The following is a 17,060-nucleotide window of genomic DNA, read 5'->3' on the forward strand; positions in this document are numbered from 1 at the left end:
AGTCTTTCCTTATTTTTCCAACAGCATTCAAAAAAACAGTCGGTGTCTGGGCTTACCACCACACAAGAGGATATATTTGTGTATTTTATTACCGCCCTCATATTAGTGCAGAGCAGGCATAAGACTAAACCTAGGAAGAAGGCTGCGGAAACACTCAGAAGAGCAAGAGGTATTACATGTGAAACACTATCTACATTATACCAATATATGAACGTTATGACAAAATACCCTTCATCTCAAAAATACTTTATTGACTATTTCATGAATCATAACAAGTTCAGGATTTATAGTTTATCTATATCTTGGTATTATGGTCAGAGATGTTGACTTGTCCATCAGCTTCTATTAAATGAATATGAAAATAGTAAAACGAATCATATAAGAAAGTGTATTAATTCTCATTGTATATGAAAGTACATTAATTTTGTCAACAATAATTACTGATTTGGAAAATTCTGTTTCCTCGACGTAGAAGGATTGTATATAGACTATGTAGGAGTCTACTGGGTCTTTATTTACATGCTTTTTAAAGGGCCTAGGAGGATTTATGTGCAAGAGTGCTGCTTATACGTATATTGGGGACAATTCACCACATTAAATCTTTGATTATGTAGCATATATCTTCATGAGCACAGTCCCAATCTTAAGGATGTCCAAGTATCAATTACAACAGTAGAATCCTACTTTAGTCATTCTCACTGGTCTTTCATATTGTATTCATATCTTTGATTTACTTAAGAATGCATTTTTTTCAAAGGACTATGTTTTAAAGAGGTAAATTGCAGTTTTCTTTAGGGCTGTTAGAATAGTTTGTTATAAAAACTATCAAGTCTGCTTTTGAGCCAAATTAATTGTATATTTAAGCTGATACTCCTCATTGATTTTTGTGTATTTATTCCTCATTTGCTTTGATGTAACTGGATAAAGACCCAATCCTCTCACTTCTACTCAATAATATGCAGCCATAGCAAGTCTTGTGTTTAGAAAATGCCTTACCTTATCTGACCTCATAATAAGATACTAATTAATTTGCATCCCGACTGTTCCTCCTCCACATGGCTTCGAAACTGTACCCTTCAAACACAGCCAAACCCATTTAAAAAAAAAAAAAAAGAAGAAAAAAGAAAACAAAGAACAGCTAACACTGAAGCAAAGCATGAAAACTGAGGGCTCTGCATTGTTAAACCCTGTTGTTTGTAAGACTGAAATAATTAAATAATTATCACTTCCCCTTTCTGTGGGAGATTTTCCTAGGAACTTTCTGTGTCTGAACATTTCAGAGTAATCAGAAATAAGCCCACCCCTACTACAAAAGACACACAGAAAAGCAAAATGCTGCTTCCAGTAGATTCACACTGTGATGGCAGGAGACAAACCCTAATTCTTACCTCCATCACCTGAATAAGGATCAAACAAGGTAGCACTGTCCTCCTTACACACTTCTGAAGACTTCAGGCCACTAAAAAGCTGCTTAACAGCAAGGGATAGGCTCTCAACCTACAGCCCATGGTTGTTTCCTGTCTGCGCCCCTATCCATCATCAATAGAGAAATGGAAAATTCAGAAGTGACGGGGAAATGTTAAATAAAGCTTTACGAGAGCTACAAATGCTCAGTCTGCTATCATTGTACAGATTACTCTTGGACTTAAACCATTCCCAAACCATTTCCCAGGGAAAAAAGACCCTCTCAACTTCCATACTGAAGGAGACCTCAGCTGGTCTCATAGATAACTCCTGGACAGAAATCTCTGCCCACTTCATTAAGCTGTCCACAGCTACAGGCATCGGGATAATACAGTTAGCAGTGATCGTGCTGTCATGGCAAAAAGATACCTAGGTGTTGCCATCTTTAGTCCTATGACAGGAAGTGGTAACAGTATTCACATACAGCACATAGCAGGGTTTTGGGGCCCACAATTGGAAGATTACTGGTTTTGAGTATACAAACCCCACTTTTCTTAAGTAAACTGTCATATCCTGTGCTGTCATCCTTTCTTAACCCTCCTATATCCATATGTCCTATGGATAGGATACTGTAAAAAAATAGATGCAAGATGATGTGAAAAAATGACATGAATAATGCTGTAACAAACGAGAGACAAGGCGTGGCACATGAATCTCTCGGAAAAGTAGTTAACCAATAAGCAGAAACTAGCTTTACCTGGATTTGTCCGTGACAAAGACCTTTAGTCAATGGGAAACTAATCTGAAAATGCAGGAATAGGCTAAGATGAGCAAAAGCAAGTTGGGAACTGAAGACATAAGGTTCATCTTGCAAGTTATAGCAATCCTGCTTTCTTCAGACAGAAGACTCCCAAGGGAAGTTGTGAAAGAAAAGCTGTTCATTATGCATTGTATATAATGCATATTGGTTTTTAGTCTTTTTTATATAATCAGGCAATATATCAATGTGTGCCTTATGACTGGAAGGGTTTGAGACATTAATACCACCTGACCACCTATAAGTGTTGACGTAACACATGGGGTGCTAGAACACCAGCAACCTGGTAATCAAAGGAGAAAGGGCGGCAAAAAGGGATCCCTCTTTAGTTATTTAGGGGTGCTACGTGAGAGAAACAAGACAATATGGAAGACTGGAATACTTTTTCAGAGTTGAGAAAAGGGTGAGAAAAGACTATGAATGTCACATGCATTATCCACAAAGGACATCCTCATCAGAATGCTGGCAGTGTTTCCCTGCTCAGACCCAAACCCTATGTTTTAAACTTAATTGAAGCTGACAGTTTATTAGTGCATTTATCTTCTTAACGTTAACATGTAGAAAAGAAAATGTAATACTATAAAGTCATTCTCAGTCATTTTGCTTCATCTTGCTGAAATAATTAGCAGAACCACAGTTTAAATAGGCAGGGGTATTAAATTTAAAAAAAAATGAAATCGCTGCAACTCAAGAAAACAGATCTGACAGTAGTCAAGAAATTAATCAGTGCCAGGAAGTACATTAAAAAGTTGAACAAATTATCATTTCAATTTGCTGCCAATTTGATTCAGTGCAAACTTCAAAACTGTTAGTCTTAACAGCATGAATTTCACTATAGAACCAAGAAGTTCACTCTAGTAATAATTAGAAAATTGAAGAGCTTCTTTTAAGTGGCTAACAGATCTGTCATTGCACCAATGAACAGCTGTATCTGATGACAGGGTAACAGGTATTTTTGGGTATCAGAAATGAATACCAGGAAACCATCATTTCCATGACTGACCCTCTAAATTAAGTATCAGGCTTCAACAGATTGTGCAGGTACTCAGACTGGCACTTTGGAAGTTACCACTTTGTTTGAAAGTACAGACTGTAATTGCCTAGCTAAGTGACAAAACATCGAACTGAGTGTCCTTGTTTAATTGCTTGAGCTTATTAGTCAGTTCATACATCTTTTCTAAAGTGTACTGAATAGCCCCAAAAAGAGACCATAAATTCTACATTCTCTGGTTGTCAAATCCCACCAGCTTCAAATTGGCTGCATGTAACAGTGGACTGGATCTATGCAGCCACTGTGTACAAACAAAATTCGCAAAACTAAAATAAAATCCTCCAGGAAATCCAAATTGGGTTACAGTGAGAGGAGATTGAAAAGCAAGTGCAAACACACCTAGTCTGTGATTGAGCAACTTCTGAAGGGACATGGTAGTTTATCACAGGTTCAAAAACCACGGAGAAATGAAATGCAACAGAATAGAGCACAGGGTCCATAATATAAAGAAAAAGAACTGTGGGAAGACCAGACCAAGCAATCTACGCAGAGAAGAGTGTGCTTCAGAAATGTGAAGACAATCTATCACATTCTTCCCTTTATTCTGTTGCAGTCCACCAGTCCACCTGGAAACCATAGGCTCCTCTTTCCATTGAGAAATATTTTCTTTCACAGGAGTTTCCATCCTATCACTCTTTTCCCCAGTGACATAACAAAAGGGAACAATTGGGATGCACTGTTCTAGCTGGCAGCCAGATTTCTGTCAGTGGGAGCAACTGCATGTTGCTGCAGGGATTCCCAAACTATACTCATTTATGGTGGTCTCCAGGGATGAAGAAGCCAGGACTGGGGAAGCACGTAAATGTCTTTAAGCCATCCTTGGTCCAGCCCTGAACTGAAATTCAACTGAAGATCATCTGCCCCTTTCTACCTGGAAGCATTCTCTGGTAGGACACCATATGAAACAACAACACTTCAAAAAAACACACTCAAGGCAACAAGTCTGAAGATTTGAAAATCATTACCTCTCTACAATGATAGTTTTAAAAGACAGAATACCAGCCTGTGATGGCTGTCTACTGGCACAATCAATTTCTCCATACTCAATAGCTAGGACAAGCAAAAATAGGGTCACAGAGAGCTATCAGCCCCAAAACTATCAGGTCCAAAACAGTTCCACGCAGAGCAAGGCTGACTCATGTTGGCAACGAAAATCTAGGTGTATATGACAATTATTGCTGAAGTTTACAATTTACTTCCAGAGATCTTTCTCCAGAACTAAATTTACAACGCAAACCTGATAACTAAATCCAAATGAGTATCCTCTGAGAAGAAATCTTTTATGAGAATGAAAAAGTGTATGCTGCCTCTCTCACTTTGTATTAAATAAAAAATTAATAATACTTTAATATTCAGTGTTTTGGACTAGCTACAGAAAAATAATGAATTGAAAATCAAAAGAGTCAGCAGACTTACATTCAACATACGCTTTATATTTAGGGGTGTTCTGATCATGTAGACAAGTAAAATCATGTAAATCTACCATGTAAAACAGTCCTCCATCTGTAAATATACACCACACCAAAATTTGATCTACATTCACATATTCCTTCATAAATGTCTAGTTTTGTGAAAACATAAATAAAGTAGAGTATAGCTTTGTTATTCATGGTGGCATCATTCACAGTGGGAGACTTTCCTGGAAGCAGAACATCTCTCTCTGACTACACAGTCCACCTATTTAAAAGTTATTTTTAGGATCTCTGAATAATAGCTATGTTTACAGAAACACACAGAAGACTCATATTTTAAGCGCTACGTGTAGCGATCAACATGTCCTTTTTAATAATGGAGAAAGTCTTATCTCTAACTAACACTTGTTCATTTTGGACTCACAGGTCTTAGTATTTGTGACACATCATTTATGATCCTGATTCTTGTAGCTGGTCAATTTTTCTTCAGGAATTACACTAAAATTAAGAAAAATAATTTTTAAAAAAAAGATATTTCTGTAGTGCTTCTGGGCCTTTATTATTTTTGGATTCTCCAGATAATTCATTTTTTAATGCTTAACCAAGATGTGACTATGCTGTGCTATGTTACACAGCAGAAATCCCAGAGGCAGTAGAGCTCAAGCTGGCAGCAGTGTGACTCTGCACCGAGGCTTTAACCCACTGTTAGACAAAGGTAACCTAGCTCAAGAGGGGCAGCACTGTGGTTTTCCTGAAGAGCTATCTCACCACACAGTCCAACACTGTGCCTCATAAGTGTGCAACCTCACTTGGAAAATTATATGGAGTCTCCCAAACAGTACTACTTTACACCACAGCAGCCTTCCCTAAGCTCTAAATATCCATTACTCCTTCCAGTGCCGAAGTTTCTTCCTGTAATTTGAACTCTTAAAATAGACTCCACAGGGAAGGCCTGATGTTTTTTATTATTTTTAAATACTGGAATTAAGTTTGAATGTCACAGCAGGTCTTACCTCCAGTCATCTTTGGTTAAATTTGCCAGGATGTTCATCTCTTCTTCTTGCATGAGTCTATAAGCAGCACTTACATGATGATTTTCAAGAACAGAACGATCATTGTACAATATTGCAACATCTGACCTAGTGTTAAAAAAAAAAAAAGGCAGAATTTGCAATAGCATCCCGATGATGGCACTGGGGAAGGTAGGACTGTGTATTCTCTATGAGAACTATTGACTATATATATATCAAACTATGTTTATTTGTTCCTATTGTATTAAATACTGATAAAGTTTCCATCCTAAATGCATAAAAAAATATCATTATACCATTGTATATACTGTTTGTGGGAAAGTCATATTTTTAAATGTGTAATGTTTTATTTATATGCTATAACTAGGACAAAAACTTGTGAGGAGATCTTTGAGCCTCTTGGCTGTAGATAGGATGGCACAGCAACAGAAATGCTCTAATTAGGCTACTCAAGCGTACTCTTTGGCGATACAAAACGCAATGCATTCATCAACAGAGGGGGCTCCAGCCACAGCAAGGGCATTAAGAAGTTACTACCCCTGTTCTGAGACAGATGTGCTTTGGCCCATGTCACTCATAAACAGAAGGAGCTGTAAATAATAAAATATTAAAAAACTTTGATTTCATATGTTTTAAAAAGATGCCATCTTTTGTCAGAAAAACAGCCAAACCTTGAGCCTCACAACAAAGGAATGGAAAAGATGCTAAGCTGAAATTTGATTGCAATACCAAAATTATATATAGATTTTCACAAGTTTTGATGCAGTATGGATTTATCATACTTCGCTTCAAACTTCATTAATTCTTGGGGAATTTGTTTCCCCAAGATCTGATCTGACTTGCTAAGCAACCTTGGGTCTCCCCTCTCTGCTACACTTCTGTTCTGATAAAACTATTCCTGAGCATTTCAATTTGGTCAATTGAAAAGTCTGTACTAGAAGAAAGGTGTGATGATTTAGCAGCTCAGCTTACTATGATATTAATAAGGTAAATTCAACCTCTTGTTCTGTTGAGCAATAGTATATATTCAGTGTAACCACCCACGTGTACGGTATGGTACCAAGGAATCTAAAAAATTGAAATAGGATTGGAAACTTTATTTAGAGGGAACAAACCATAACCTACCTAAATAATGAATATGTGTACATCCATAATCCTACTAAAATCATGGGAAAAACTGTGATTCGCTAATCACGTATGTTTGTGAAGCACACTTTCACCCACATAGCTACTTATGGCTAGTTTTAAAAAGTACTAAGATTTGCTATGACTGTGACAGCCATTTCACCAGCTTTTCTCAGGCAAAAGACGCCTGGAATCATGGCCCTGGGATGCCACATCAGGGCCAAGTCCCACTAGGAGGGAAGAATGAGCTCCATCACAAAACAAATACCTATTTGCAAGTATGCCCAAGTAAAATTCACAGCTTAATTCATTTTCCACTTTTGCAATACTTCAGAGCAAAGTATTAAGGACAAAAATAGAAAAGTAATATAAACTTGGAACAACAAACTGAAGCTTATTTTTAGCCATACTATGCTGAGGGAGAACAGAATTATGTCTTTATTTCAGGTGCAGATCTAGAATTTGTTCATTACTGAAGGGCACATCTCAGGGCACAAGTATGTTATGGATTTAATTTAAATGTAACCATTGGGCACTTTATCCCTATAGGTGTGTGAAAGGATGCTTCTGTTCAAAGTAGTAGTATTTCTAGCACAGAGCTGTTTTGTTAGAATATGCCAATGCTTTGCTGAAATTTTTTTTTTCAAGAGCAGGTAAAGTGGACTCCTCAACTGAGGATACTAAAAACAAAGTATAGCCTAGTGTGAGAGAACAATAAGATGCTTTGTACTAGGCTAAGTATCAGGTGTACCATTTATCTCCCAGTAATGGATTGGTCTGTGATTTTCCTTTGATAAGCTGAAAATGTTATACGGGAGAGGGGTATATGCTGTTGTTCTGGACCAGAAGCTAGGATGACACGCTGCACCTGCATGAGAATACAGTTAGCCTGGCTTTCAAGCTGGATTTCTTTCTAGATTTCTTTTTTGTAACTACTGCAGATGCTGTCAAAACATGCTAGGAGAGGACTCGTGGTAGGTATTTCTAAAGCTGTACTTGAAGGTTTCTCCCTCTGTACTAGGACCCTGTAAGTTTAATACCAACTTGAAACAAAATTTAGCACCTGAAGTAAGTGCAGACACATTACTGAAAGTGAAGTGGTATTTTTCTGGGGACACTGTAGAAGAAATTTTTGAGTTGAAAGTATCAGAATTTAAGCAAGCAAATAGAAGGGTGAGGGGTTTTCAAGTCTGTGTTCTGAATCTTTTTAAAATCTCTCTTGAAATATCAGCTCCAAAATATAATGATTTCAAGGAGCTAACTCCTTACTTTTCCGCACTGTCTTTGTTCATGTGAGCAGCGCCACTAACTGTACAGAGGTCAAGGAAGCAATCTGTAAAATCAGGAATGTCCTGGCTACTTCCTGGCTGTATCAGTAAGAGGTATGAAACAATTCAGACCAACAAACAGCAAACGCCAGATATGACACTTAAGAAACCACTTCGCTTACCTTGTCTGAATATGAAAATTGTTTGTGGTCCCAGTATGTTCATAATCATGGACGGCAGCTGCAAAGATCATTGCTAAAATTTCCAGTTCTGTGAGCCAGTGCTGGTAAACGAAAAACAAATCTTAGTCATATTTTCTACAATAGCCTAACTCAGATTAAACACTACGGTACTGGAAATGTTTTGCATTACCTTTAACTTAAGTAAACTTTATCCCAGGTAACTATATATCCATAACACTTCAGTATTATACAGTAAAATAACTCCTTGTACTTATTATGATTTCTCTAAGAACAAGTTAATGTCCTTATGGTCACTAGCAAAGTAAATATTGGCAGACAAAAATATAAGAAGTTATTAAGATAATTGGTATAACAATTATTGGAATAACATGGTATACTTTGTAGCTGTTTTGTGTAGGAAGTATCTAATCTGCTAGCCCATACATGGCATTTGCCAAATTATGGTTTTGGCAAAATGATATGAAGTTAAGTTTATAACTTGATATGAAGTTAAGTTTATAATTTGTCTTTCAGTGAACAATATATACAGTTCATAATAAATTCTAGGTACAACACCAGCATTAACTATATTTTACCAGTGTACATAGCACTAAAATTAGGCCCATGGGAGATTTTTCTGTTCTCAATTTTATCATACTTTGTACTAATGCAAAAAAAGGGTGCATAAGGCTAGTATACAGTTACACAGAACAAAAGGTAACAGAGGTCATGTATACAAAATAATGCAGGCCCTAGAGTTTTGTGCACTGTTATACATCTTGTTAACGGAGGCTGTTCTGTATCACTCGGGTTTGTAAAATAATATCTGTTATTTTAACTTTCAAGTTCTATTTCTTGAATGATAAATCATCCTTGAGGAGAAAATTTACTCCATGTAAAAATGGGGGCAGAAAAATCATACGATAATTAACCCCCGCAGTCATAGGACTGATTAAGTCAAGTGCCAGTCAAGCATTTCCACACATATTTCAGGTTTTTTTAGTGTAGAAGTAAGCTTCTGTACTAAAGAATTGAAGAATGATCTCATCTTTATGCACCCATATATGCACATACATGTGTATGAATGGATATAAGATGTATAAGCTGCCAGAAGTGGTATAAGCTGCCAATAGTAGTACTTCTTGCAAAGAAGAAAGGAAACAGTCAAGATCCAGAAGTAATGTGAGAATAATGAAATAGGTCATGCAGCGACAAAATAAGACTGCTGAGGAACAACAAGTACTGGCTGTTGGTGAAGCAGTGTAGATTAAAAAAGGTCACAACAGAGGAATGAGAATGTACTGTAAGCAGTTCTAAAAATGGAAATGATGACCTTCATTGTATTGTGTGTCACAAGAAACCAGGCCATGACCGGTCCTGGCTTTCACAATGTGTTCAACATACCAAATAGAATAGAAAGCCAGAAGTTATTAGTAACTAAAGCTAAACATAAACTTTTTATTTAAGATGCCTTTTCAAAGATCAGCTTTTTTAGTAACCAAAATAGTTGCTAGACAATGCATTTGTAAGCAGAAGAGCATTCTTTACAAACAACATCTATGGGCTACACAGAAACTTCATACGGTGCTATATGAGAGCACGTATTCTAGAGACTGTAGCTGTACAGTCAAAATGCAGATCAGTATTCAAATCAGAGAATCAAAGAACTACTTTACGTAAAGGATTTCTAAGGAAGCAGGAGAAAGCTCTTAGAGAGACAGTTAACAAGTGTTTTTCCCAAAGGGAGAGGGAAAAGCAGGTATCTGGAGGTCTGCAAGACCTCAAAGAGCTGGAACCTGCTTCCCTCCTGGAAGATACTATGCCCATTGGAAAAGATGTCTTCTGTTGAGATATGTTTTCCAGTATTATAAATTGCTTATAAGTAAACAGATACATTTCAACTTTTCATGAGCTCTGGTTCAAACTATTTTCTTAAACAATGATGGATTAAAAAATGAGTAAGAAAGGGAGTCTCACAATGCACTTATTGATAGTAAAGACAAATTTTCCCTTAGTTTGAGCAATACAGGTACGTGGGAGGAGAAAAGGGATGGTGGGAAGATGATCGATGACTCAAAAGTTCTTTACAAGATGTATTCCCTGGGACTTGGATTCTTAAATCTTTATAAAGATGAACACTTCATAAATGCAAGCTTAGGTTATATATTTCAGTCATATCATCTGGGATTTAATCTCTTGGGAAGGTTAATAGATTGTGTGCCATCTGTGATATCTAACTTGCTAACACATTGATCTGAGGTGGCTGGATCTTGTTTCTTAAGATAGACAGTAACTTTTGGAAAATACAATGATTATTTTATTTCTTTAAATGTGACTCTGAATATGTGTTATTCTTCACTGGGATCTCTTTAAAGGCTTGTGGAGAAGCATAACCTCTGACCAGCCAAATTTTTTGGCAAATGCTGAAATATGGCTGTTTTTCAGGTGCCTATAAAAGATACAAAATGTATGACCTCAACAGCAGGAGTCATCAAAAGAATTTTCTAAAACCCAGCTTTTTGAAACATTTGCTTCAGTATGTCTTTCAGAAGCGAACAAGGAAGACAGCAATTCTTTGCAAGATTTGGGAGTCAGTATCAGTTCCTTAAGATACAATGAAAGCACAAGAACTTCAAATCGCATGCCAATCTGCAAAACATACACAGGAATTTGATATAGAATTGCACCAAATTGACTCCAATCCAGGTATTTGTTAGAAGACACAGCAGAGTTAAAAGAGGCATTACAACAGATATACTCTGAAAACTATTCGCTTGAGAAGCAAACTTCAAATTGTTATTGAGTAAGGTTCTGTAGGGTTAACCTGGCAACAGAAAAAAAAAACCCCAACAAGTTAAATAGAACATTTGCATGATACTGATGCGTTCTCAAACTGCAAATGACATTTGGGACAGAAATACTTTGCAAGCTGCAGAATCACTAGGCCTTTCAAACACTGATTTCTATAAACGTTCCTTCTGCTTGGCAAGCTACATCTGTTTGAAGGCACTCTTGACTAAGTGTTGTCCTAGTTAGACATCTTTCCAAGAACTTTCCAATATCAGAATTCAGCAATTCGAATGTGAATATTTAAAACCTGGAATATTTTATAGAAATATTTTGTAGCAGCATCGCAACATTAATGAGGTTTTACAGCAAAGTAACAGAAATCAAGTCTAAGCTTTTCTGAAAACAGTTGTCCAAATCACATCAAAGTGCAGTTACAAGGTTAAGATGCTAATATTGTAAAACTTGAGTTGGAGAGGCCTTTCTCATTCTCATGTGCACCTGGTGGCATAGCAGATATCCAAATATGAAACAGGTTCCTTCATTCAGTGTTCAGAGATACCCGAAGTGTGTTGCAAAGTTATTTAATCAATGGCTAAACATCTCAAATTCAGTAGGATAGCTCTGGAAGTTTGAACGTTGTCCTGGCACCACAAAGAAAATATAGATGCTACTGTCTTTTTTGAAGGGCGGAGGGGCACAGTTAAAACAGGCCAAAGGGATGTTTATAATGCATAATACAACAGAGGGATTTTTCTCCCTGTTAAGTTGCTGACCCAGATGTATACCTGCAACGAAGACGTCTCACATCACTTAATGCTTACAGTTGATCTTACAATAGAAGACAAAGGTAGGATAGGAACCATGACCTAATCTCTTCAAGCTTTTTCTTTTATTAAAATATTGTTTTGATAGGTGAACATCTTACACAACAACTTTGGTTTGGAGTGATCTTGGCAAGAGCTGTCTAGCCTATTTTTCAGTCTAGTATGGAAGTCCTTTCTCAAGAAAACCTCTCAATGAGAAAAGGAATCTTGGCTGCTGAAGACTCCAAGCTTCACTCTGCAAGTAGTACTTGTGTTAAAATGTAGCTTTAAAAGCTTGATGCTTAGAAGCAAAACACTTCTTTCAAACAATAGAATTAAACCCTGCAATACCTAGGTACATGTTTTTTCCTCCCCTGAAGTCAAAGGCAAAGCTTCCAGTGATAAAAGGCTTAACATAAGTGAACGACTAACATTTATTATCTATATATTGGAGCACAAATATTTAGAGTCAGCCCTAAAACCAGAAATCAGACACTACCACTTCCCACTTTTTTTTTGAAAGAAGTGCATTCATAGTGAGGACAAATCATCAAAAGGCCATTGACAGAAATGTCTGTTTTCTTTCAGTCAGTATTTACTTTTGCCTAGCAAACTGATAGCGAGGAGACTCCCACTGCTGGTCTTAAATCAAAGGTAAGTGTTTAGAGTAAAAATGCTTGCACAGACTCACTTCAGTTCCCAAAGCAAATACTAAAAAACACTGGGATATTGCAATAGTGCAAGGCAAATGCAATCTCCTGCCTACTATAGGCACATACAGTATGCAAGAGCAGTCCTAAATAAGGTTGCAAACTGAAAGAAAAGGCAGCTGCAGAGTATTTGAGTAAGCTTGCACTGATTCAGTATATCTTTCAATGGCCAGGACCTCAGCAGATACTAAAGCTTCCTTGCCTGATCACACCTCCCAGGCTCTGATGTGGAAGCAAAAAATTCTCACCTACCCACTCCTGCAAATGTATCTCTTTTAGTATGATATATAATGCCCAAGCTCAGGCAATGAAAAGCAAAAAGGATTTAAGGAGGATTTTTTTCTCTTTTTTCCTCCACATTAGGAGAGTTCCAGCCTGGAAGAACTGTTAAAATGACATGAAGTTCACAGCCTGAATGGTAGTTTTGAATTTATCTGTGTGCAATTTTGATGGGAGCTTTTTCCTTAAGAAAAGACAAACGTACACATGTATCCAAAACAGCAGAGGCTGAGGAAAGAAGTAAATTGAACTTTGCAGTATTTCTTACCATGATACCAGTGTGAATCATTATGTAATGCACAGTTTGAGTAACATCAGCTGCATGGATCAAATTGTGATACGGATTTTTGTATTTGCTGTAACCAACCTCAAGAGCTTCAGCAAATGAAATAAGATTGGGAACAGGGATCTGGGGGGAAGTAAAAATTAAAATAAATGGTTTTTTCCTGCAACAGCTGCAAAGCTAATCATGCAATAAATAAACCATAAATAAATACACCATAGACTAGTCAGCAAACAACAAAGGCAAAATTTAAAATTTAAAGATCTAATATCTTACATGCATCAGGAAGTCTTCACCCAATTCTTGTAGATGTTATATCCCTCTAGATACACCACACACAGCATGTGGTTAGTGTACAGAGACTGCAGAGCTATCAACCAAATAGTTTTCAAGACATGTCTGTCTGTCTGCCTGTACCAGGAATGCACAGATTGCTCATATAATAAAGGCATGACAGATAGGAGTCTAACAATAGGATTACCTCTTTTTCTTCACCAGTTTTACCTTGCCTGAGACAAGGTTTCCTTGAATCTGACAGTCTGCCTTCCCTTCCTTCTCTTCCTCCAGGCAACGTATGAAGTACAGGTACTATCTAGTCCTATTTTTTTCCCATATAATGAAATGACATTTTCCGTAAGATTTTTTTTCTTTATTTAAAAGCTCTGCAAGGTAAACAGTGGGACCGAGAATGGGCTTAAGCCCACTGAGCCAGTAACATCATGTACTTTCTGACTGTGTTGCTAATGGTAGCCCTGGTGTGGTTCTGACTTCAAGCACCCAGATCTTGAAGGGAAAAGCTTGATGGGAAAAGCTGAGTCTGGGTTATCAGTTAAAATTAAAATACTCAAAGCAACTTCAGGGTGAGGCAGCCTCTTCAAATGGAGCATGGTGTTTTGCAATGGAGAGATTTTGAAACTGTCATGAAACTTTCATTCAGTACTATTATAACAATAAATTCGGCACTTCGATCCATTTTTTAATCTCAGCCTTTCAAAGTTGGTTATAAGTACTCCATATTGTATTGCAACACCCTGCAAACACCACAGAAAAGCAGCCTTCTCTTTATGTATCCCCCAAGTTGGTTAGGAGAGGAAGGTTCAGCTGAAACGCCTGCACAGTGTTGGGCAACATACTATGATCTAGACTATGAAAAAGTGCTTAGGACTAACTACAGTTTTCTGTCTTATTAGGAATCTTTGTTCCCTGAAGCTGGGACGCTGATTCAGTACTGCTGAGTAAATAGACTGTATACATAATCTGTCTATTTAATGCTTACAGCATTTAGCTGCTCATTAGCAACATCCCATCCCAAACTGACTTGACATGGGTGTGCATAGGTTTCCATTTTTTGGGCTGCGGAAAAATTTGCATGCTCTGGGTGAAGTTCCATTTAGTAGAACTACTGGTATATTACAATGCTCAATTTGCCATATTCTTTGAAATTCTGTTCAATATTGTACAATAAAATACCATTTCAAACATATCCTAGCTTTCTTGTATTTTAAATTTGACATACTTATTTTTGCATACTTATTTTTATTTGTCGCTAGTTTCTGACCTTGAAACGGCTCAAAAGGTCATATCGGGTAAACAGCTCATACATCATAAATTTCAGACTGTGCTCTCCACTTGCTTCATTTAGGGCAAATACGTCAAAAGACCATTTATCAACATCCTGTAGATGAGGGGAAAAGAAGAAGAACATAAAGTTTCCATCTGTTTAAGTAGGTTTCCAGTTAATCGCTGAAAAAGATATTTTCATTTTGTTTGGGGGAAGGGGGAGAGTTTGGTGGTTTTTTATTTTCCAACTCTTTCAAACTCCTAATGTAGATAACACATTAATGACTATTTCAATATTAACGATGAAAATAGTTGTGCCAGTTATGAATAAAATACTTATAACGTGACCTATGTAACTTAGTATGCTTCGAATCAAAGGCCTTAACCTTTCAAATTTAACTTTCAGTTTACAAATTGTCTACAGAACCTCATGGAGCTAATGTGAATACCCATCCTTTAAATAGGCTATTATGCAATGTCATTATAGCCATATAACAATTTGAGAATAATATAACAGTGTTTGACTTTCAGGGGAAAAGGTGAAGCACTACATCCTCAAGAAATACCATTTTTTAATTGCATACATAGCCATAGGAACTTTACTACTATAAAAGATCCCCTTTTGGGTGAACTACAGTAATGCCTTAAATTCACAGCAAATACTGTACTTGTTCCATAAGCTGCAGCTTCTTTTGTTAGCTCTATCCCAATACTACTTCTCCTTTTTCTTTCCTAAAAAGGAAATAAATTCTGCTGAGACACTGATTACCCTACCACTGGGAGCTGATAAAACCATGTCTCACATTTCTATAAAAATTTCTATATAAATTTCATCCTATTGCACTAATAACATCTAAATGAAATCACAACTAATCAGTGAAAGAATAAACAGAATCATATATTATTTGTGAATTTTTAACTATTAACTTCTCTGTTCTATGTGCTCAGTTCTGTAGTACTAAATATGGCTAGGGTATGTTCTGTAGACAAATATATTCATTTCACCCTAAAAGTCACTAAACATAAGTACAAATACATTCAAATTCCACAATGATTAAACTTAATTCACCTTAAATGTTACTATCACTTCTGCTGGGTAAGCCAAACCAACCATGCTAGAAGTTCTTCGGTACATCCTAAAAGAACAAATAAAATATTAAGTAATAGTATTCCTTTAAAAAGTACTGGAACAATTTCTCTTTTTTTAATTAATCTTTCACAGTTTGTGAAATAATACTAAGCTATTTAAGGGTCTGATCCCAAAGATGACATAAGTCTTTTTATGAACTTATGAGAAAAGCTCCTCTGCTGGTGTATTACTCTATTATATTAGTGCAGTCTTTGGTACATTGTCATGTAGAAGTTTCCAAGCTATAAAGTTCATTCCCAGAATTTTCCAAAGTCCAGGAAATTTCATTACAAATTTAGAGGTTTCACCAGGATTTCTGTATAGAAAAATACAGTGATTGCAGAAATTGAAACCTAAATCCTGGCTCAAAGATTTGCTTCAGGTTCATCCCACCACTTAAGGGATTTTCAATGACAGATGCTGTCGTTAAACCCAGTACTTGCTATAATCAGAAAACAAAGCTCTCACCTTTCTACAAAAATCCCAGCCTGTACAGCGTGCACAATGCTTCGGAATTTGGGCTTTTCTTCAGGTCTCCTCTTCACTATTCCCATTTCCCTCGTGAATGTAGAAGCTAACCAGTCCCGCACTTCCAGCGGGACCGAATCTGACTGGATGTCAGAGAGCTCATCCTCAGTGTCCAAAAGCTTCCTACAAAAAAAATTAGTAACAGGAAACCGAGAAGTTGGCAGACTGAAGCAAAAGGAGTATGGACAGGTGAACAGCTAACAAAACTTAATTTAAGAGGAGCGGAGGTCACCTGTAGAATAGACTCAGCACCCCCACTAAACGTCTTCTCTGGTAGACATATCAAGGCCACTGGGAAGCTAGACACAGCAGGTATCTTCCCTCCCTCCCCCTGCTCACATTCCAGAATGTAAAAGATATTCAGGTAAAGATTTTTCTACAAAGATGTCACAGCTTTGGTGGATTGAAGTGTAATCAATGAGTTATAAAATCCTGAGGAGAGGTCTAAAACAGTGGCTGACACGAGCACCTATAGAAAGAGGGGTTGCTCCTATAACTGAGAACACCAGTGGTCCATCTGATCTGTCCTCCAAAATGGTACAAAAAGTGTTTTGATACTTACATGCGAAGTAAATTGTATTACATAGCAATGCTATGGAGAAGGCATTTCAATGAACACCCTGTATACATGTTCAGCATATTATTCCAGTGCCATAAAAGTATTAAAGAGAATTAATTCCTTCTGTGT

General features: G+C 37.0%; 1 protein-coding gene across 7 annotated transcripts in view; it reads right to left on the reverse strand.

Moving 5' to 3' along the window:
* Nucleotides 1–17,060, reverse strand: part of PDE1A (phosphodiesterase 1A) — a 233,792-nt gene that overhangs the window by 30,246 nt on the left and 186,486 nt on the right. For all 7 annotated transcript variants that reach the window (XM_072874737.1, XM_072874738.1, XM_072874735.1 and 4 more), the window contains 6 exons: nucleotides 16,313–16,495; nucleotides 15,785–15,851; nucleotides 14,714–14,830; nucleotides 13,141–13,281; nucleotides 8,291–8,391; nucleotides 5,698–5,823 (listed from right to left, as the gene is read on the reverse strand). In XM_072874737.1, the coding sequence (XP_072730838.1) occupies nucleotides 5,698–5,823; nucleotides 8,291–8,391; nucleotides 13,141–13,281; nucleotides 14,714–14,830; nucleotides 15,785–15,851; nucleotides 16,313–16,495 (735 nt within the window). The remainder of the gene's footprint in view (nucleotides 1–5,697; nucleotides 5,824–8,290; nucleotides 8,392–13,140; nucleotides 13,282–14,713; nucleotides 14,831–15,784; nucleotides 15,852–16,312; nucleotides 16,496–17,060) is intronic.

Source organism: Ciconia boyciana, chromosome 10 (assembly GCF_034638445.1).
Source record: "Ciconia boyciana chromosome 10, ASM3463844v1, whole genome shotgun sequence".
Classification (NCBI taxonomy): Eukaryota; Metazoa; Chordata; class Aves; order Ciconiiformes; family Ciconiidae; genus Ciconia; species Ciconia boyciana.